We start from the raw sequence: 21,167 nt of genomic DNA on the forward strand, positions 1-21,167 counted from the left end.
GCCCGGCCGCGACCTGGAGCAACCGTGCCGCGTTTCGCCTGCCTTCTCCTGCTCCGCCTGCGTTGCTGCGCTGCGATTCACCGTGTCCCGCGAGAGCCGCAGGGTAAGTCGCCGGCTTGGCCTATGTCCCCGCGGGGTGCTGCCGGAGCTGGCCTTGCCGCGCAGCAGCGCCCTGCGTGCCCGGACACCCGGCCTCGCCTCGGCGCCCTGCGCCGTCTCCTTTCCTTCCTCCCGCGACATCCTCCCCTCGTCCCCTCTACCACCTCTTGCTCTGTTCATTTAGGAAACACCCACGTATAAACATAACCTTTATTGCACACAGCGCTGGTTTTTTTTTCATAGAAAAAGGTATTAACACATAAGCATTTGCAAATTGAAGCAACTCCTGTTGTTTTCAGAACAGTAAAATAGCATGCAATGTCTTCGAGACGTTCCTTTTTCAAAACCACCGACAATATCAGGGAAAAAAAAGTCGCTGAGTCTTTCCTTGTGCCCCTTTCAAAATGATGTGAAATATATATATATATGTTTACATATATATTATATTTTTAAATCTGTAACATCAAATTCTTTGTGCCCTGGTTTCTTTTTCTGTTTGGAGAAGAAGAAAATAGTTTCATTTATACAAAAGAGTTCATTATGTACAAGAGTTTTTGTTATTTAAATATAAATAGCGCAGGAAACCGGCAGAGTTCATTGTGGTTGCTTCCTAGTTTCCTACACGAGAGTGTAGGATTTGGAATACGCTCCAGCCCCTTGTTTTTGAGACCTTCCTATACCGGACGTGCTCATTTCTAGTAGCGAGTCCCTCGAGCCTCCCATTTTGGTGTGCGTGGGCATGCGCGGCTCGGCGCCGGCGGCGGCAGCGGGCTCGGCGGCGGCGGCGGCAGGGGCAGGAGCGGCGGCAGCGGGCGCAGCGGCGGCGCTGGTCGAGCCTGGCATGGTGAGAGTCCTTTGAGGTAAAGTCGTTGTGGAGGAGGCTGGGGGAGGCAGCCCCAGGGGCTTGCTGCCGGGCTCCAGCGTCATGTGCCTGGCCTGCGTGTGGTAGGCCCTGGCGAGGTTGCGGATGGAGGCTTCCCGGGGCGGCACCACGGGGCACGGGTCGTGGGCGTCCGGCTTGCGGAAGAAGGCTTCCGACTTCACGTACAGCGGGAGGTTGCAGTAGTCGCCTGCGGGAGAAAGCGGGCCCGGGTGAGGTGTCGGCAGCGCTCCGACATTAGTGGGGAGCTGGTTGCTGGAAGCAAGGGCACGACCCCGTGCGGGCGGCAGAGCCGGCGCGCGTTTTACCGCTGTTCTTTGCTGCCCTGCTCTCTACAAAATGAAGTGAACTGCGCTGGCAGCCCAGGGAACTTGCTCTGCCTTTGTTGCTTCCCTGGCAGGTCGGGAGAGGAGCGCTCCCTGCTCTTTGATACTCGTCTCTCTGAAGATGAATGAGACCTGGCACTATGAAAGGGAAATGCCGAGCATACAGCGTACGCGGCCACTTTGTCTGCCTGGCAGTGGGGGAGACTGTCTGCAAGGAAATCACGAACCAGGAGAAGAGTTATTTCCTGGCTTCATTACAGCCCCTCCGGGTCATCCCTATGTGTTTTTAGCGGTGGCAGCTGTCTGAGACCGATCAGAGCCTTAACTATTCCTCCTTGGCAGGAGCCTCTCTTTGATGTCATCACCTGCAATAAAGGTACTGTAAATGGCTAGTCCGGTTCTCACACTTGGCGCGTGCTGACGGATGCGCCTTCCTGACGCGTAGCCAGGAAGTTTGGCCAGGACAGAGCCGGCAGGGAGAGCGGGCAGCAGGAGAGGCCTGGTGCTCCCGACGGTGGAGACCTCCACCACGACAGAGGTGCTTTCTAAGGCTGTGCAATGATGCTGATCTGGCCAGATGCTGTTGCTAACTCAACATCTCCACTGCAGAGCCCTGGGCAGGACCGGCCTGCATCCTTTGCGCACTCACCTTACTGTACTGAAGGCTCTCAAACATTTCTAGCCGGGCTAAAAGGTGGTGAGAGGTTCAAGCATGGACTGAGCACAGGGTGCCTGAAGGCTTAGTTAACACAGCAGTGTGGTGGTGGCTACTCTTAGATCACCGCTGTCCATAAGGGGAACAGAGGGGTCTCGCTCTGCTCTCAGTGTGTATTTACATGTGCCTGGGAACATGGATTCCCCTTGGGAGACAAATTCCTCTCCATCTATGGGGCAGAGGAAAAGTAAGGACTGCTTAGAGTGCTGGCTCCCTCCCCCTTGACAGCACAGCTGGGGGGGTTAGACATCACCTGCCCCTCCCAGCTGTATGGTTGGACTCCCCCGTGCCAGGCCTTGCAGCCACACTTACTCTTGTTGGCTCTGTGCGGGATGGGCACGGCCACGTTCTTGCCTCGGTCGCTGTCCTGGGGCTTGGGCGGGGAGGCGGTGAAGCGGCAGATGCCGGGCTCGGAGGGGGTGCTCATGGACGTCATGCTGTCCGCGTTCTCGTTCGTTCCGGTGGTCATCTGGTCCGAAGAGCTGTCGGAGATGAAGCACTCGGTGATCTCGAACTTGGCGTGCTGCAGCTGCTCCTCCAGCTTGGCGTGCTCGTAGGCTCGGGCCAGCTCCTCGTAGGTGGACGACGCGCTTTCTGTCGACACCATGCTGTTCCGCCCTTTGTCTGCGGAGGAAGGACAGGGCCAAACCTCAGAATTTTCCCTCACCTGGAAACGCTGCTTTTCACCTCGTTCTAGTGGTGAGAATGTCTAGGGTATCTCGGCTGGTCTGCGCACACCGCTGTGCCCCAGGACTGTGCACAGACCACCGGCTCAGGCACCACAGGACCCCCGGAGCAGCCCCCCGGGAGGGGGACCAGGAGCTCGCAGCAGGATCCCTGCGTTTACCAGCCTCTGCAGAGATGATATAAGCCTTTGGCCCAAGTAAATCAGTGTTGCCAAGAGTAGTAATAGGCCTTAGGCTTTAAAAACAGTACTTAGCTGTACCAGGCCTCAGGCCTTGCCTGGTCTTGAACCCATTTTAACTCAATTTTAGCTGTAATTACAAAAATGATGTAAGAAGCTTTTGCTGCACCTGCAGCTTATTCCAGATCAGGTGGCTGCTGTTTCTCCTGTCTGTGCTGTAACAGCAAAACCTCCCAAAGGTCGGGTCCTGTGGGTTTGCGCTTGTTTTAGCTATATTATTACTTATAACTTGTTCTAGCTCAGTTTTTGCTTAGGCTTAGACAAGAGAAGGGTTCTGCTCCCCAAAAGAAATCATACAATACACAGAGAAGAACTAACCAATGTGCATAATCATAATATAACTGACCCTGGACGACTAGGACAGGAAAGTACACCCAGTTGCTAAGTGCAGGGTTGAAGCACACCCAGTAAACCGGAGTGGACCCAAGAGCAAAGAAGAAACTTCACCACCACCGACTCACCGTTAAGGTGCATGGGAAGGGTGAGAAGTTGCACCAGAGGGCAAATACTTGTTTGTGTCTGTTAGCTTTACTGTATTATTAATTGTCTTTTATAGAAATTGGATTGTAGATGTTAACACAACCACAAGAAGCGGTTGTTGTATTTTGATGGGACTGTTAAAGCATTAAATACACCAACAGCGAACTCTAATTCTGGGATCCTTGTGTGTTCTTATGGTTGCCCCAAATAAACTTGTGTGCCTAACGCTGGCAGGGACCGAGGACGGCAGCTGGGGACAGCCTGGGACAGCCTTCCCGGGCGACGCGGGCTTACCTGTGTCCTGGGAGAGGCTGGCGCTGTAGCTGTCGCTCTCCGTGACTGTGATCCCGTGCTGGGAGCCCACGGTCCTCCAGTCGGAGGTGAGGGTCCGTGCCGGGGTGGACGCCTGGCACTTGGTGAGGGTCCACTGGCTGGAGTACCTGTTGCGGGTGCTGTGCGCAGACTTCACGCTCTTCCTCGACACCGGGTCTGTGGCACGGAGGGGCCAAGACAAAGTCAGAGCGGTTTGGGCCCAGAGCCAACACGTCACCCTCCAGCACTGCGGCTCCTGCCTTTTCCTGAGTGCTTTTAACCACTCCCAGCGCCGGGGCGATAGGCTCTGCACGCCGGGCACCGCCGATGCCCATCAGTGAGGTGCAGCACGGGGCCCAGCAGGGACACCCTGGCTGCTGAGGACAGTCGGGCACAGCTGCGGGCAGTCGTCTGCCCTTGCCTGCAAGGGCTCTGCTTGCTCCCGCCGAACGCGCGCTGCAGCCCCGCGCGAGCGCAGGCACTTACTGGTGCCGGGGCGAATGTCCGACATGTCGATGAGGGGCCCCGTGTTCTGGATCAGAGCCGGGTGGTGCAGCGAGACGCCCGTGCAGAAGCTCTGGGGGTTCACGGCCTGGCTGAACTCCGTGTCCGTCACCGGGATCGTAGCTTTGTCGTCCCCTAGGAAGAGAGTTTGCCACTTAGACCTCTCCTCTGCCCAGGGCTTTGCTGTGGGTACCTGCTAGCTTGCTCAGCTCACCACCCCGGCTTTCCCACTGCAGGGAAGCCCCCAAAGCTGCTCTGAGGCACAACAGGGCTGGAAGTTTCCCTAGCTGGTCATGGAAGCGCTGTGAAAATAACCCCAAAGTGGGAAATTCAGAGCCCTCCCGCCTGCGCTGCAGGCCTTGCCCAGCAAAGAGCAGCAGGCTGTTGACACGATGGCCAGCACCGATGCTGTGGGAGGAAGGGGACACCCTGGGGACACCACGGCCCCCATCCATCCCCTCGCAGGGCCTGCAGCCGGGCAGGCTCCCGGCTCACAACCCTTCCCCGGCCCAGCCCTGCTGTGCCCAGGGTCGGCGTTGTGCTCACCCAGCTGTTTGATGCCCTCCTTGTCCTCGATGAGGAGCTGCACGCGCGGGATGTCGATGTGGAGCCGGGGGCCCTGCGGGGGGCCCTTCACGGGGGTGTCGAAGCTCCGGTTGTTCTTGCTGCAAGGTAAGAGAAGACACAGCCCTTGTAATTGCTGGCCGAGCCCCTGCTGCCAGGCAGCCACGCAGAGCCCGGCCCCCCCCCCCCCCCAAGCTAAACAGCTGCGGCAGGGTCCGGCCGCTGCCCTTTCCCAGGAGTGCTCCCGCGGGAGCGCAGGGTGCTGGGCATGACCAACACAGAGCTGCCCAAAAAAAAAGCAGCCCCGCTGCGGGCACGCTGCCGCACCGCTCGCTTCACCTGCCCCAGGGCTAAGAGCGACCCCACCGCTGCCAAGGGGCTGCAGCTGGCACCCACCTGATCAGCATCTCCGCCAAGCTCTTGGCATCTGCGCAAAAGAGAGGAAGAGGAGGGATGTGTTTAGAGAGCGATGTTCAGGGCACAACGGGGCAGCAGCAGCGCTGCGCCCGGCGCCGCCGGCTCACCTCGCAGCCTCTTCAGCCGCTTCTCCTTCCTCTTCTTGCGGATGATGAAGAGCAGGGCCACGCCGAGGGTGGCCAGGATCACGGGGCAGGCGATGGTGAAGAGCTTCTTCACGTCGTCGCCCTCCCCCTGGGCGGACTTGATAGGCGGGATGGTGCCTAGGGCGGAGCACGCGCGGGCAGGCGGTCAGCCCCACGGCAGCGCGCCCGCCCCGTCCCCCGGCTCCGGCGCCCGCACTCACTGCCGTCGTAGTCCAGCGTGGCGAACTGGGCCGTCTCGTTGCCGCAGCCGGCGCTGTTGCAGGCCTTCATGCGGAGCTCGTACCAGGTGGCCTCGCGCAGCTCCGTCAGGAAGACCTCGCCGGAGCTGTTGGTGCGCAGGCTCTGCCATCCCCAGTTGCCCTTGGGCCGGTACTCGAGGACGATGGCGGTGATGGGGCAGCCGCCGCTGCTCCAGCCCTGCAGGTTGAGGCGCGCGTGCGTGGCGTTGATGTGGGTGAAGAGGTGCTGCTCCTTGCTGAAGGAGGGCTCTGCAAGAGAGGGGCAGCTGCCGGGGCCGGCCGGGCACGGGGGGCCGCGGCCCCTTCCCGGCACCCCCGCTCGTCCCGGGGTCCGACGCAGGGCAGAGCGGTGCCGTGATAAACGCTGCGGAGGGCATCCAGCGACAGGGGAAAGTAGTATTTCTGGTCGCAGCCGCTCGCTACGGCTTCCTGGCCGAGGATCGCAGAGGGCAGCGGCGTGTATTTGCCATCGGTCTCAGCTAGCAGTAAATCGCAGCAGCCCGGCCCCGAACGGGCTCTGCCCGGCTGGGAGCCGGTGCGGGGCTCGGCGGGGACCCACCCGGGGCGCGGGTCCCGGCGGGGGCTCACCTCTGCCGTGGGTCTTGGCCTCGATGATCTCGCTGATGCGGCCGGCGCCGACGCTGTTCTTGGCCGCCAGCTTCACCTTGTACCAGGTGCCGCACTTGAGGCTGTCCAGCTTGAAGGAGCGCTCGGCGGAGCTGATGAACACGTCCTTCCACTCCTCGCTGTTGTCCACCGAGTACTGCAGCACGAAGCCTGCGGCGGCGGCACCGCGCGAGAAGGGGTTAATGCCGGCGCGTGCCCGCGCCCCCTCCGCACCCCGCCACCGGGAAGGAGCCCTGATTTCCAAGTCAAATGCACAATGCACCAGCGCCTCTGTCCCTGCCTAATTGCATGCATATGAATGGCGGTGCAAGGAGCCCTCTGTTCTTGGATTAGGGAGCCGGGGCTGGCGCAGGGGATGTGGGGTGACGCCCAGCTCCCGGCGGGCTCGCCCTCCCCGGGGCGCAGGGTGGGCGCCCACCTCCCCGGCCGCCCGCTCCCCGCTCCGCTCCCGCCTGGGCGCGGGGGAGGTGGGAGCGTGATTGATGGGCGCGGGGCTATAAAGGGAAAGCCAGAATTAACTAGCTCCCTCGGGAAGCCGCGAGGAAGTTGCCTCTGTCATCGCCCGCCGCCTCCTTCCGCGTGATTAAGGGCATCGGGAAGCACACCGCGTCCTAGATGAGCAAACCTGTTACACCGCCATCAGCGACGCGCCCTAAAATGGCTCGCCAGGCTTTCCGGGGAGAGGCGGCGCCGGGGCTCGGACGGGGCGGGCGCGATGCCCAGCGCGGCGCGGCGGCCGGCAGCGGTGCCCAGGCGCCCGTGCGAAGCGGGCGCGGGCCCCTCGCGCCGGTCTGCGGCCGCCCCGCCGGCAGCAGGGCCGCGTCCCCCCCGCCCAGGCACCCCGGCACCCGCCGCCGGTTATTTATGTGCCGCGTGGTTTTAATATTTCTAATCCAATTATAACCAAATTTATCAACAGAGTCCGTTGGAGTGAAAGGCTGCTGGCTGGGGAGATTTGCTTGTAATTACTTTCATGCTTTTAATTAATTGTAAGCGAGGTCTCCTTCCCCTCTCGCCGCTCCCCCTCCGCGTGCGGCTGCTTCCGCGGCGGATCCACGAGGCGGATCGGAGCAGGGAGGAGGCTCCGGAGAGCCGGGAGGGGCCCGGGCCTCACCTCGGATGGAGCTGCCGCCGTTGTCGCCGGGAATCCAGGCCAGCGTGATGGACGAGGCCGAGGTCTTGGACACCGTCAGCCGCGGCTGGTCCGGGGGCACTGGGGAAGAGCGGGCGGCCGTGAGCCCCCGGCGGCACCGCCGCGAGCCGCCCCCACCGCGCCGCCCTCACCTTGCACCAGCAGGTTGATGATGATGGTGTCGAAGCCCCAGGTGTTGGTGGCCGTGCAGGTGTAGTAGCCCGAGTCCTCGGCCTTCACCGCGCGCAGCACCAGCGTGCCGTTGGCCTGGATCAGCCGGTGCCCGTCCGCCGTCACGGGGATGGCGGTGTCCTCGCTGCCGGGGAGAGCGGAGGCCGGGGCGCGTGGGGCATGCGTGGGGCTGCACGTGTCCCCGCCGGCACCCCGGCAGCGGCCCCGCGGCACCCGCCGCTCCTCACCTGTCCTTCGTCCACTTGATGGCAGGCGCCGGCTCCCCCACCGAGTTGCACGGCAGCCTCACGTCCTTCATCCACGGCGTGGTGACCGTGCCGCCGAAGGAGATGATCTTGGCTGGGGCTTTGCAAGGAGGAGCAAGAGGAGGAGGAGGAGGAGGAGGAAGAGGTCAGCCTAGCAGAGGGGCCGCGCACACGGAGCCCCCCGTGTCCCTCCTGCACCCCGAGCTGACACGGGGCACCAAAGCGATGCACGGGGCAGCAAAACTCATGCACAGGGGAAGCAGCCGGGCGTCTGCACCGGGATGAAGCTGAGCACCCGCCCCGCTCCGGGCGCTGCACTCGGCCATGCAGGAGCAGGACGCAGCTCCTTGCACGCTCCCCATCCCGTCCCGTCCCGTCCCGTCCCGTCCGCGCGCCCCGTGCCGTACCTTTCCCGGCGGGCTCGATGGTGACCTTCTCGCTGATGTTGCCGCGGCCGGCGGAGGTGACGGCGGCCACCCACAGCATGTACTGCTGCCCGCGGGTCAGGTGGGCGATGCGGTAGAAGAGCTGGTCGGGGCTGGTCTCGTACTCGCTGGGAGCCTGCACGGGGGGAGCCCGGCCCCGGTGAGCCCCCGCGCCGCCCCGGCGCGCGCAGAGCCTCGCTTCCCGGCCTTGCCGCAACCGCCCCAGCAGCCCCGCTGCGTGCAGGGACGGGGAGCCCCGTCTGCGCCTGGGACGCCTGCGTTGCGCGCGCGTGCACCCGCCACCGCGCACCGACCGGTGCGGCACCCCACGCACACCCCGGCGGGGCCGCAGAGGGAGACGCGCCCCCCAAGCGGGCGCCCGTATGGATACTGCGTAGTATACGTAATTTCTTTTTTTTTTTTTAACCAAATGACAGTTTTGACAAGATGCCAAGAAAACAATATCAGATCCCAGCGGTTTTACCAGTTGCTTTGATGAAAAGATTATGTTGCCCTGGAAACCAGAGGCTGAGACAGTGAAATGAGTTTGAGAGGGAGCTTTCGATAAGCGCCAGCCCGCAGACCTCCCATCAGCCCCTCCCGGCCGAGGCAGGGACGGGACCGCGTTTAATTCCTATCTCACTTTGGGTCGGCTGCCGGCAGGGAAAACGTCCCGCGCCTTCCCTCTTCCGGAAGGAGTGCCGCGCCGCGGAGAGCCCAGAGGAAGGCAACGAACAGCCGGTGGGACGACGGCCTCGTGCAACCCCTACGCACGTGGGTTTGCCCAAACGCCTCTGCGAGCAGAGCACGAGGACCTGCACCGCGCGCGGCACGGCCCCGCCGGCCTCTGCTCCGGCCCCCCCTTCCCGGCGTCCCCTTACCGGCTGCCCGGAGCCGGGGCTGGAGCAGAAGATGGTGTACTTGCGGATGATGCCGTTGGGCTTCGCCGGGGGCAGCCAGGACACCACCACGCTGCTGGCCGACGACGGCACGGCCTTGATGCCGGCGGGGGGACCTGGAACTGGAGAGGGGGGAGCGCTGCAGGGCCCGAGGCTTGCACCGCCGGCGACCGGGGGCTCGCAGGGCATCTCTGCGTGCCAGGGCTGCCTCTGGATGAGGCCGGTGCAGGAGGAGCCGTGCTTCGGTCCCCGGGCGCAGACGGGGCTCGGGCAGGTCCCCGGGGCCGCCAAAAGGAGCCCGAGCGCTGCGTGGCCCTCGGGTGCTTCCCCGCCTTGCCCTGGGGGTTAACTGCAGCTACGCGCCGATTTAGGGACCGCGATTGGCTTTTAATGCCCGTCTCCTAATCCACCAACGTGCCCCACCGGCTCATCCTGGCGCCGCCCCAACATCTGGCGCCATCCCAACATCTGGCGCCTCCAGCCCGTCTCCTATCCCCAGCCCGAGGGCAGCGGAGGCCCGGGAAACGCTCTAGACTGGAGGTAATGGCATTGAAGTAGGGCACCCAGGGGGTGCAAATATTTAAATATCTGCCCTTAAAGAAAAGGGGGGGGGGCACGCCCTGCCTGTAGCTGCACACCTTCCTGGCCCGATGCCCCTCGGAGCAGGGGAAGGCAACGCCGCCCGCTAAGGGCATCCGCAGCCCGGCGCGGGACGAAGGGGACCTCGGCGCCGGTCCCCGAGGGCGGCACGGCGCCGGCGCGGCCGCCACTTACCGTCCTCCTTGGTCTGGATGTAGAGCACGCTGCTGCGGACGCCGTCGCCGGCCTGGGTGTACGCCAGCACCTGCACGCTGTAGTTGGTGAACTTCTCCATGCCGCGCAGCTCCACTCGCTCCCGCGTGGTCGTGATGTTCTGCATCTCCCCCCACTCTGCAGGCGGAGGGGGCCGTCAGCCGCCTGCCCCCCGGCACGCTGCGTGCCCGGGCAGCAAACCCCGCGGGCGGGGGCCGCGGCCGGGCGCACAAACGCACGCACCTCCGTCCACGTAGAGGGACCAGAAGATGACGCGGTAGCCCTTGAGCACACCGTTGAGGGTGCTGCGCGGCGGCTCCGACCAGGAGATGACGGCCACGTCCGAGGTGATGGAGATGGCCCGCACGTTCTCGGGGGGCTGGCTGGGCACTGGGGGGAGCGGGCGGCGTCAGCGGCGGGGCGCCCAGCCTGCCCGCCCCCGGGGGCCGGGGAGCGGCGGAGAGCCGGCTGCGCGCGTGCTAATGAGATCCCCTTGCCCCAGAAGAGGTAACTCTTAATTTTTACGAGCGTTTAAACGATAATACATCACCGTAACGATGCTCTTTGAAAATGATTATTGTTTCATATTACTTAGGTGTAAAAATATAAGCACCATGTAATTAGGGACCGAGCACAATAAACTAATACAGACAGTCCGTTGGAACAAAATGAAGGTAATATAATTATGGAAAAGACACTATTGCTAAAACAGGGGCCCTTGAATACCCCAGGAGGAGCGCTAATACAGCCAGGCAACCATCGTGGTTTGACAGGCTAACGAGAGCCTTAATTAACTATGAAAAACCGCTGAGCAAACGCAGCGCAAAACTTTTTGTTGCTGCTGTTGTTGTTGCTTCTGGAAGGGCTGGGAGGCCGCCAGCGAGCCCTCCCGGAGGCAGGGTCCCCGCGCTCGCGTCCCCAGCGCCGGCAGCCTTACCGTCCTCCAGCGTCGTGGCGTTGATCTCGCTGGAGGACGGCCCCGTCCCCGCGCGGTTGAAGGCCTGCACCACCACGCCGTACTGCGCAAACTTCTTGAGGTTGTCCAGCGTGTAGACCTCGCTGTCGCCGGTGGCCTTCATCTCCACGATGCTGTACTGCCCGTTGCTGCCGGGGCTGTTCTCCCGGTACCCGATCTGGTAGCCGCGGATCACCCCGTTCTGCAGCTCCTTCTTGGGCGCCTGCGGACGGGGCACCGAGCGTCACAGCGGCCCCGGAAGCCCCTCGGGCTGCGCGCCCCGAGGACGGTCCGACAGCCTTGACGACGCGCCAGGCCGGCTTTAGATCAGCCTTAACAATATTTCTCTGAAGCATTAAGAAATCAATAAGGCTGATTGCAAATTTATGTTATAAAGCCAGAGCGATCCATCTCGCCGAAATACTCTTAAAACGAAGCGACTTATCTTTCAAGTGGATCGTGTTTTTCATTAAGCTGTTTTTCAGCGCTGCAGGGGAGGGGGGGAAGCTGGGACCCTAAATTTATCGGCTCGCGGTTCATTCTGAAGTCCTAACTTTATAATCAATTTTATTTTTCATTATGCACCTTCTGAAAAATAACTCCAGCTCGGTTTTATTGATATTTGCTTGAACACTTTGCAACCGAGCATCTTGGCTTTTGCATATTTATCCTCTCCTTCCCCGTGGCCCCCCACGGATAACCTACGAGATAACGAGCTTGTTATAAAACACGACTAATAGGGACCCCACGTGCTGCAGCCGAGCTGCGCGCCCAGCCTCAGAGCGTTCATTCGGTCTAGCACATTTTTCTCGGCCGTCCTAACTCTTACAAAAGTCCCAGTCCCGCAAACAACGGCCACCGAGGCCGGGCTGCAGCCTGCGAGATGTGCTGCAAGATGTGACCCCTTAGCTAATTAGCACCGCGCTAATTAACCTTCCCGGGAGCAGTGGGCGTGCGGGAAACGAGGCGGCCGGTGCGAAGGGGGCCGCGCGCCTCCCCGCCGCATGCCGCCCAGCAGAGCCCCCGCGCCGCCGGCCCCGCTCACCTTCCAGGTGACCTGGATGCTCTGGGACGTCATGGGCTGCAGGGTGACGTCCATGGGGGGCCCGTCCGGAGCTGCGGTCAAGCACACCCAAAAGACCCCGTTGGGAAGCGTCGCGGAAGGACCCCCCATCGGAAACGCGCTCGGTCGATGGGGGCGGCTCCGCCGGAGCCAATGTCACATCGGGAAAAACAACGAGCGGGACGGATGCGGGGAACGCGAAAGCCTCGCCGCCGTGCCCGGGACCCTCCGCCCTCCCGGAGGAGCACCTGCTTCCTCGGTGCTGATGGTGAGCTCCTTGCTGGGCTCGCTGCGCCCGATCTTGTTGAAGGAGTACATGCGGATGCTGTAGACCGAGGCCGGGTGCAGGTCCACGATGTTGGCCTGGTTGATGGTCGGGGAGATGTTGCGCGTGGACTGCTTGAAGTCCCAGGAATCTGGTAAAAGCAAGAGCGAGAGAAAGGCGGGTCAGGACCTCACAGGGACGTCCTCACCCCGGGACAGCCGGGGAAGGACCGGGCACAGTCCGCGCACGGAGCCGCGGAGGGCTCGTGGCACCTACGGGACGGGGCAGCCAGCGGGGCCGTGTGGGCGCTCTGCCAGGCGGCCGGGTGCCCCCGCGCCCTCCCGTCTCGCGGAGAGGTGCATCTCCCCCCGCCCGGCTTCTGCCTAGCTCCGAGTTGGGCTTTTTGCAAATATTGTCTCTTTTAATATTCCCTTTCAAATGCTCCCGTCTAACGTGAATTAACATATTTCACTAATGCTGCTCTCTCCTTTCTTCATCAAAGGAACCGGGATCCAGCATGTTCTCCTTAAAACCCCGCGGCGAGACGGCGCGAGGCAGGGCCCAGCACCTGCCCCGGCCGAGGGCGAAGGGGGCCGGTGGGCCAGGACCGTCCCCCGGCGGGGAGGTGCCGGGGGCTGCTCGTCACCCACCTGACTTGTTCTTGTACTCGATGTCGAAGCCGGTGATGATGCTGTTGCCGTCGAAGCGCTGGGTCCACCGCAGGTTCATGCTGCGGGCTTTCACCTCGCGGATCTCCAGCTCCGGCGGGTCGGGGGGCTCTGCGGGGGGACGGCGCAGGTCGGGGGACACGCTCCGCACCCGGACCGCTGCCGGCCGCCTGCGAGACGGGCGGGCAGAGCCGGGGAGCGGGCATCCAGCGCCGGCTTTGGCTCGACGGGCCGGGGAATCGCCCACGCCGCGTGCACGGGGAGCCCTACCTTGCACGGTGAGCTGGATCAAGCCCCGGTCCTCGCCGTACGAGTTGATCGCGTGGCAGGAAAAGAAGACGGAGTCGCCGCGGTCAGCCGGCTTCAGCTAGGAACATTTTGGGGAGAGAAACGAAGGTTTAGCCACCGCTGTGATAGTGGAAACGTTCCTGCCGCAGACCTCGGCGGCGGCAGCCCTGAGCCCCCTCCCCATGCTGATGTACGGGCCAAGACTTTTTTCGTTGACGTCTTTGCGCTGCAAAACGCCTCGAGAGCAAGAGCCCATTGCGCAGGGAGCCAAAATTTAGCGCAAAGAAATCCGACAAAGCGCACAGAGTCCTGCCGCACCAAGGAGCCGAAATTTGAAGCGGGGCTTCTCGCGTGAGGTTGCCGTAGCCGTGCAGCCATCCCGCAGCACCAGGATGCTGAATCCCCGCTGCAGCCTCTCCCTCCTAGGGGCTTTCTAAGCCTTCTGCACGAGCCTTCACCTGCCTCACCTGAGGCCCCCGGGCGTTTTAACCTCCACGCCACCCAGGGCTGGGGACATGTGCACCGGCCACGGGGGCCACCACCTCTCGGCCCGGCCGCTCACCTTGAGGGTGGAGATGACCTCGTCGCCGTTGTCCTTGGTGGCGATGGCGTAGCGCATGTTGCGGTCGGGGTCGATGACGGTGTCGCCCTTCTCCCAGCGGATGATGATGGGCCGCTCGCCCCGGGCGGTGCAGTTGAGCTCCTTCGTCTGGCCCTTGATGGCGATGGTGGTGTTGGGGTGGGAGGTGATCATGGCCGGGACTGCGGGCAGGGAGAGGGGCTCAGCGCCCGCCCGCTGCGCGGGGAGGCGGCGGATGCAGCCCACCAGCTGCGGATCGCGCCGCCAGGCCACGCGGCCCGAAGCGGAGCCGTTTCGCGGCGTTATACAGCTCGGGATCATAAAATAATGAAGCAGATAAATTTTATAATGCATAGCATTACACCAGGATAGACAATAAAACGTGAAAGACAAATAACCAAGCGCACACCATAATGAAGAGAAAGCCTCCAGTCGGAGACGTGCGAGTATGAATTATTGACTAAGGTTTTACACTCCCGAGGATGAGAGGAAGACTGTTTTCCATCACAGATTTGCATAATTCACTCGTATAAACCTGGGCAGAATATAGAGCGCGATTGCACATCAGCACGGCAGCCTTGGCACTGCAGATGCCGGAGAGCTTTTTGTTAACGCTCGCCCAAACGGGCAGAGGAGGAGGAGAAGGGGCCGGCGCCGCGCTGCGCGTGCCGCTCCCGGGACCGGAGGCTGCCCGGGCTGCGCTGCCCGGCCGGGTGCCCGCGGCCCCGGCTTCGAGCGGAGCGCTGCGCTGTGATTTTGCCGGCGAGGGCGGCACCCCGGCGGGTCCCGGCGCGGCAGCGGCAGGCGCGGGGGCAGCGCGGGAAGCGGCAAAAAATGTAATGCATAAACAAACAGCGCTGCCGAGTCCCGCAGTAATATATGGTAATGGCAATCCGCAAAGGCAACACACACTGTTATAATGGGACACAAGAGGCTCTAATGAGCTATGACTTCTCGGCTTTCTGTGGCAATGTAATTCAATTAACAGCTAAGGAAACCCTTCCCCTTCGGCTGCAGGGGCCGGCGGGGCGCGGGGACGGAGCGGGGCTGTGCCGGTGCCCCAGGGATGCTCCCGCTCCACGGCAGCGCTGCGGAGCCCCGTGCAAACCCTGCCCGCGGGCAGCCCCCGGGAAAGCGCGGCCCCCGCGCCTCGACACGTGAGCGGCACAGCCCGCGGGGGGAAAGGGGTGCACGGGGCTGCAGGGCGAGGGGCACCCGCGCTGCCGCGGAGGGCGAGGGGCTGCAGCTGGATGGTGATTAAAAGCAGCTCCTTGCATGCAAACGCACCAGCTTCCCTCGATCGCCGGGGTCCCGGGAGAGCGGTGCCATCCCGAGCCCATGGCTGAAGGGAACGGTGACAACGGCGCCCACCCACCCCCTTCCTTGTTTAGCGCTGCCTCCGTGACGTTAATTTGATTGCACCCGTTTCAGCTTCCTTTCTACACTGATTAGCCGAGTTCCACCTGAAGCACGAGATTAATTCAAATTGCATGGAAGCAATCAGCTCTGCTGCCGGAGCACGACGGCGGCCTCCCGAACGCGGGCGGCCCCGCTCCTCGGGAGCGCGGGGGGTGCACGGCCACGCCGGGCCAGCCCGGTCACCCGTGCCGCGCTGCCCAGGGACGGCCCCGAGCGCAGCCCGGCCTCGGCAGGGAGCACCGCGGCAGGGCTCCGGCAGCGCGCTCCACGGCACCGGCGCAGCCCGCAGCGAGCCCCCGGGGATGCGGCCCCCCGCGTCCCGCGCTCCCTGCCTCGACGCCCGTCGAGGCGTGCAGCCGTGTGCTAAATCGCATTTATCACGCGCGTGCGACCTCCCCACCTGCGCGCGGCCCGGTGAGCCGAGCCCCCGAGCTCCCTCCGCCCCGCGGTGCGCTCGGCCTGACGCTGCCCCGCTTCTCCCCAAGCACGCGGCAGGGCGGCGGGGCGTCACCAGGACCCAGGCGAGCACCTGGGATGCTCAGCGGACCAACCCTGCCTTTGCACCTTGAGGTGGGAAAGCAGCAGCCCCGCTCCGCAGCGCGAGCAGGGGGCTGAGCCCCAGGACAGCCTGGGGGGAACCAGCGCCCGGCCCCTCGCGCTGGTGTCAGCAAAGCTCTGCGCTTGCACTCGCCGCCTGATGAAGCCAGCAGCTAACTCCTCCTGGCACCGGTGGGCTGGAGGCCTGCACGCACCAGCCTGATTTACGACCCGTCCGCCTCGGTCATTCCCCAAGAGCCCGTCACCGGGGCAGCTGGGAAGCGACGCGCAGCGCGTTTGCAGGGCGCCGCTTCGAGGGCTGCTCCCCTCGGCCCTGCTGACCGCGAGCGCGCTCTCCCTGGACCCTAATTAACTTTCGTTTAACTCTGTCCACAGCGGCCTGACTTTAAACAAACGCCTGCGCCGCTCTGGCTTTAATTGGCCTGACATTTCACTAAACAAACAAAAATCAAAAAACGAAGCAAAACAAAGAGCCCCATATAACGCTTAATTGGCTGCGGCGCTTCGTCTACCTATTCATTCAAACCTTTTCACAGGCTGCGAGGTCTCTGGGAGCCGCGAAGGCACCCGCATAATAAGGTTACGTGCTATTCAAGGCAGCGAGCAACCTGTCCTGGGATGCAATTATACCGGCTAGCAGGGACGAGGCGGCAGGCCGGGCTCCGAGACGCCGGCACGCGCGCTCGGGATTGATCGCCTCGACTTTGTACCTGCGCCTCATTGAAGCGTGTTGTTTGAAGTCGCTCTTCCCAATTCATCAGTCAGCGGGAGAAATTAGGCAGCTGCCGGGGAGGGGCAGGGGCCCCCCCGCAGCCCCCCCCCCCCGCACACGGGCGGGCAGGGAAGGAGGCGCTCGGCGGGGAGGAGCCCCCAGCGCAAGGCTGGCGATGCCACGAGGGCAGCAGGCTGCCGGAGCCAGGGCCCCTCTCCCTTCCTGGCTCCGGAGGCAGGCCGGGAGCTGGAGGGCGTCCGCAGCTCCTCCGGCTGCTTTAGCATCGTTCCTCCCCCCCGCCTTAGGGCACGGAAAGCCACCACCAGCAGCAGCAGCAGCCCCAGCGTGTTGCCGGTCCTGAGCCCGGCGAGCAGGAGCATCCCGCCGGGAGACGGGTGAAGGTGCGGCGAGGAGGGGAGCCGCGTCCCCCGCCGCTGGCCCTCGCTCCTGCACCGCCAGAGCCTCAAAAACGGGACGTACCCGACCTCCAAATGTGGCGATCAGGTGTCTCACGGGCAGACGCTTCAGGGCACTCGGGAGCCCTGGCGATTCGGGATGGCGGCCCGGACCCGTGAAGGACCCCAACGCGGTCCCTGCGACAGCGGCAAGCTGCTGCAGAAGTGCACGTGGCTGGGCTAGTCCTCGTCCTTCCCCCCTTCTTTTCTGAGGTTTAAACTCCTCCGGCAGCAACGACCAAAATAAATAGAGAGGAGCTGGAGATTATGTATTCTGCTGACGGCAACGGGAGAGGAATCCAATAATAAGCACGGTTCAAACAAGGTGTCTGACAACACTTCCCGGCCCGGCCCTGTCAAATTAGCCGAGCTATCTCCTTTCCTCCTCTGTGATGTGGATTGATTGCCTGGTTTCATTAAGGACAAAGCGTTTTAAATAGCGCAAGGGAAGCAGCTCCCCGGAGCAGCGGCGTCGATGCCCCGCTGCCTGCGCGTCGCTTGCCGGGCACGCGCGGTGCCGACCCTGCGGCGGGAGCTGCCGGACCGCGCGGCGCTGAGCCGGCTCGGGCGTGTGCCCGGCGACGAGCACCCGGCTGGCAGCCGTAAGCCAGCAGCCCTTCCCCAGCAGCCACCACGGCCCAGGAAGGAAAATGCCGGTCAGACGGGCGGCACCGCCACGGCGCCCGAGAGCTCTCCCCAACCCCCAGCACCACGATCCAACGTCGGGCCCGCGCGGGCGCATCCAGCTGCAAGGGAGGGCTGAGGTGCACCCAAGCACCAGCGCAGACGGCGCTCCGGTGCGCTGCTGCACCCAAGCCCGGCTCTGCCTCCTGCCGAAGCTCTCCCTCATGCGCCAGCACGAGAAACGTGCACCCGGGCTCTGCTCCCCGCCGCCTCGGCTGCGCCACGGGCGGCTCCCCGGCCCCTCGCCACCGCCGCGCTACTCACTCTTCACGGTGAGAAACATGGACTTGCTGATGTCCGTGCCCACGCCGTTGCTGGCCTGGCACAGGTAGTAGCCGATGTCCTCCTCCAGCACGTGGCGAATGAGCAGGGAGCTGTTGGGAAGGATCTGGATGCGGCCCGTGAGGGGGATGGGGTGGTACTGCTGCGGGTTCCCGCTTCCTAGGAGGAGAGGCGGAGGAAGGGAGCTGCGGGAGCGCAGCCGAGGCGGAGGAGCGCTCCCGACGCAGAGCGCGCCGTCCCCGGCCAGGGCCCCGAGGCCCCGCGGCACCCGCGCAGCCGTCCCGCAGGCACCCCCCCCGCCTCGCACCTACCTTTCGCGTGCTTCCACATGACTTTCGGAGGGGGGTACCCGTCGACGGAGCAGTTCAGCACCCCGGCTTTACCGTAGATGCCGTCTTGGTTGTTGGGTTGGACCACGAAACGAGGAGGCACTGAATAATTCAAGGAAAAAGACAGTCGCTGCAGCGCAAACCCCATCAGCGCCTTGCAGCTGATCCCCGCCTGCGCGTGGCTTCCCCGGCTCTCCCTCCCGCTCGCGGTCGCGGGCTGCCCTGCTCCGACGAGCCCTCGGCTGCAGACGGGCGCTATCTGCCTTCAGCCTCTCAACTTCTCCCTGCTGCCTGCCACGCTACGCCCCCCTCGCTGTCTGCCTGCCCGTCGAGCGCGGCGGCCGTGCCGCAGCGCGGGGCCCAGGCTCGGCGCGGCCGGCTGCCCCGCGGCGCTCACCCCGCACGATGAGCTGCCGCTCGCGGCTGACGGTGGCGGCGGCGTTGCTGGCGATGCACGTGTAGTTGCCGTTGTGCTTGAGGGAGACGCTGGAGATCTGCAGGGAGCTCATGAACTCTTTGCTCTCGATGGTGACCCCGGAGCCGGAGAGGATGACGTGCCCGTCCTTCCTCCAGGTGATGTGGATGGGCATGTCCCCGGAGGAGACCACGCAGGGGATGTAGAGCAGCTGCCCGATGGAGGCTGGCGGGAACTCGAAGGGCTGGATCAGAGGAGGGACTGTCAAGGGGAGAGGCAGAGCGCGCTGTAACGGTCGGCTGCGGAGAGCCTTCCTCCAGGGCACGGAGCTGGGGCTTGGGGGTCCCCGGCTCCCCGCGGGAGCGCACGGTGCCGCCAGCGAGCAGCGGGGTCCACCGGCTCCGCTTCTCAGAGCGCCGCGTCGCACCAGGGCACGTAGCGGCCCGCGGCTTCGCGGGAGCGGCCACGCTGCCCCCCGCACAGGCAACGGTCCAGAAACCTCCCGCCCTCCCGCCCAAAGGACCTTCTCCGCCTGGACACCGAGGCGGCCTTCATTTCAGCCGTGGGTACGTTCAGCAGGGCGGGGAAGGTGCCACCAAGCGGGTGACAGCAGGAGGACGGTACCCACCTGAGCCGACCGCCAAACCGCGAGCGCGACGGGGAAACGCGGACCCCGCGCAGAGCGGTCGGCCCCGCGGGAGGGCCGGGGCTGAGCCCTCTGCACGCGCCAGCCGAAATCCCACCTCAGCGTTCATCTGCTCACAGAAAAGCAATTATTAGATTGATGCTTTTCTTAAAGGCACCGGATTCGGAACCAGCCATTATCTTTCTGATAACTTAATTAGGCAACCGCAGCATCTCCGGCAAAGTGGGAGGGGGAAGAAAGCGGAGAGAGGGAGACAATTAGCTTAACAAGGCTCAGCACCTGGTAGACGAGATCCTCTTTCTGCAGTCTCCATAATTAAATTAGCAGGCTGCCAATTGTCCCCCCGGCAGAAATAAGATGCCCTCTCGCCGAGGCGCGGGAGCCCCGAGCACAGAGTCGCTCAGCACGGCACGGCGCGCGGCTCCGGGTTCCCGCGCGCCGTCTCCCTCCTCCGGCCCGGCAAAGGCCTCCGCGCGCGGACAAGGCTGCCCGGGCGGCCGCGTGCACCCCGGGCTGGCCCGGAGCCTCGCTGACGGCCCCGCGGAGCCGGGAGCTGCTCCCGGGGCTCCCGCCGGGGCTGGGGCTGCCCCCCCGCCGGCTGCAGGGACGCGGCTCGAGATGCCGGTGCCACGGAGCCAGCGGTGCCTGCTTTCCATAATTAATGAATAATTAATTGGGAATGCGCTGCAGTCTGCTGCAGAGCGGGAAAGAGCTCCTGGATGCACGGCTCCCCAAACACAGCCCCTTCCCGAGAGCCGGAGAAACGGCAAGCGTCCTCCCCGGGCGAGAGGAGCCGTCCCTCTCCCGGCTCCCTCCCGCAGAGCTGAAGACCCTCCTCCCCGTCCCAGCGCAGCTCCCGCTGCAAGTTCTCCCTTCCTCAGCACTTCCCCGGCTCTCCGATGCCCCAAGACAACTGGCAGGAGCCAGCTGTGCAGCCCGGCACGCTCGCAGCCGCGTGAGGCTCCCGCCCGCACCCCGGGCACCCGCGTCTCCTCGCAGAGCCGCCCGGTCCGTACGGCAGCGAGCCGCGTCCCTGCAGCACTACGCCCGGACTAACGGGCTCTGCTTTCCCTCGGGCAAAGCAAAGCCTCGTCCGGCCCCAACGGGAGCAGGTCGGGGCCCCGCCGCACGGGTCCCTGCGCCCGCGAGAGGAGCTGCGCCTCGAAACGGGCCGCAGGCAAAAAGACGAAATCGAAGAGCACAAAGAGACGAGGCGCTGCTGTGAGGGGGGCCGTAAAGCTTTTACTACCGCTTGCTCGCAAAGACCTGCATAACTCACTCGTGGCACTTAACGTGGTCGCCAGGCACTTGTGGCAGTAAAAGCTTTACGGTGCTCCGTGCCATCCCGGCGCTCTCTATAGACAGTTGTATTTATTTACTCTGCTCCTCGGAGCTCACTCCGGTTGTATTCCAGGGCATTTCCGATTCTTTTCCACGGGCCTTTTATCTGATGGCCAAAACACATAAATAAGCAGCTAAGCAGGGGCGGGTGTAAATCGCGGGCAGCCGGGCTGCAGGTGGAATAAACCTGTCGGGCGCCCGTCGGCGCGGCCCCGCCATCCAGCCCGCGCAACGTTTCAATCAGCCCGGCCTCCTCAACCCGTCGCCAGCTCCCCAGCGAGGCAGTAAATCCGGGCTCGGGCGGCTTCGCACAGCCGTAGCTCCCCGGGATATACGGCTCTTCGGCCGAACCTCAGCGTCCCGCGGTCTCTGCTCATCCCACCTTCTCACGGCCGAGAAAAAGCGACCTAGCTTTACACACACGCATCCGCACAGACCCTCTCCCGGGGAGGGAGGGAGGGAGCGAGCTCCAAGGCAGCCACGTCTCTCCCATCTACGCCAGGAGAAGGCCAGCATTTACGCCGACTCTGGCTTCTTTCAGCATCCCAAAATGTCTTCCAACCGTTTCTGCCTTTTTTCCCCTGAACA

The 21,167-nt window shown here is 63.7% G+C and overlaps 1 protein-coding gene across 1 annotated transcript in view; it reads right to left on the minus strand.

Annotated features, from left to right (window-relative positions):
- Positions 1-295: 295 nt before the first annotated feature.
- Positions 296-21,167, minus strand: part of DSCAML1 (DS cell adhesion molecule like 1) — a 95,722-nt gene continuing 74,850 nt past the window's right edge. The window contains exons 9-33 of the mRNA XM_064524191.1: positions 18,575-18,853; positions 18,160-18,279; positions 17,831-18,007; positions 13,721-13,920; positions 13,141-13,237; positions 12,853-12,981; positions 12,186-12,353; positions 11,920-11,990; positions 10,857-11,097; positions 10,163-10,309; positions 9,902-10,057; positions 9,110-9,249; positions 8,211-8,364; positions 7,786-7,903; positions 7,519-7,682; positions 7,349-7,447; positions 6,196-6,384; positions 5,569-5,856; positions 5,330-5,485; positions 5,202-5,232; positions 4,788-4,906; positions 4,224-4,376; positions 3,720-3,914; positions 2,333-2,644; positions 296-1,169 (exon numbers count right to left, since the gene is read on the minus strand). Of these exons, the coding sequence (XP_064380261.1) occupies positions 718-1,169; positions 2,333-2,644; positions 3,720-3,914; positions 4,224-4,376; positions 4,788-4,906; positions 5,202-5,232; positions 5,330-5,485; positions 5,569-5,856; positions 6,196-6,384; positions 7,349-7,447; positions 7,519-7,682; positions 7,786-7,903; positions 8,211-8,364; positions 9,110-9,249; positions 9,902-10,057; positions 10,163-10,309; positions 10,857-11,097; positions 11,920-11,990; positions 12,186-12,353; positions 12,853-12,981; positions 13,141-13,237; positions 13,721-13,920; positions 17,831-18,007; positions 18,160-18,279; positions 18,575-18,853 (4,355 nt within the window). The 3' untranslated portion in view covers positions 296-717. The remainder of the gene's footprint in view (positions 1,170-2,332; positions 2,645-3,719; positions 3,915-4,223; positions 4,377-4,787; positions 4,907-5,201; positions 5,233-5,329; positions 5,486-5,568; positions 5,857-6,195; positions 6,385-7,348; positions 7,448-7,518; positions 7,683-7,785; positions 7,904-8,210; positions 8,365-9,109; positions 9,250-9,901; positions 10,058-10,162; positions 10,310-10,856; positions 11,098-11,919; positions 11,991-12,185; positions 12,354-12,852; positions 12,982-13,140; positions 13,238-13,720; positions 13,921-17,830; positions 18,008-18,159; positions 18,280-18,574; positions 18,854-21,167) is intronic.

This window comes from Dromaius novaehollandiae, chromosome 21 (genome assembly GCF_036370855.1).
Source record: "Dromaius novaehollandiae isolate bDroNov1 chromosome 21, bDroNov1.hap1, whole genome shotgun sequence".
NCBI classification, from domain to species: Eukaryota; Metazoa; Chordata; class Aves; order Casuariiformes; family Dromaiidae; genus Dromaius; species Dromaius novaehollandiae.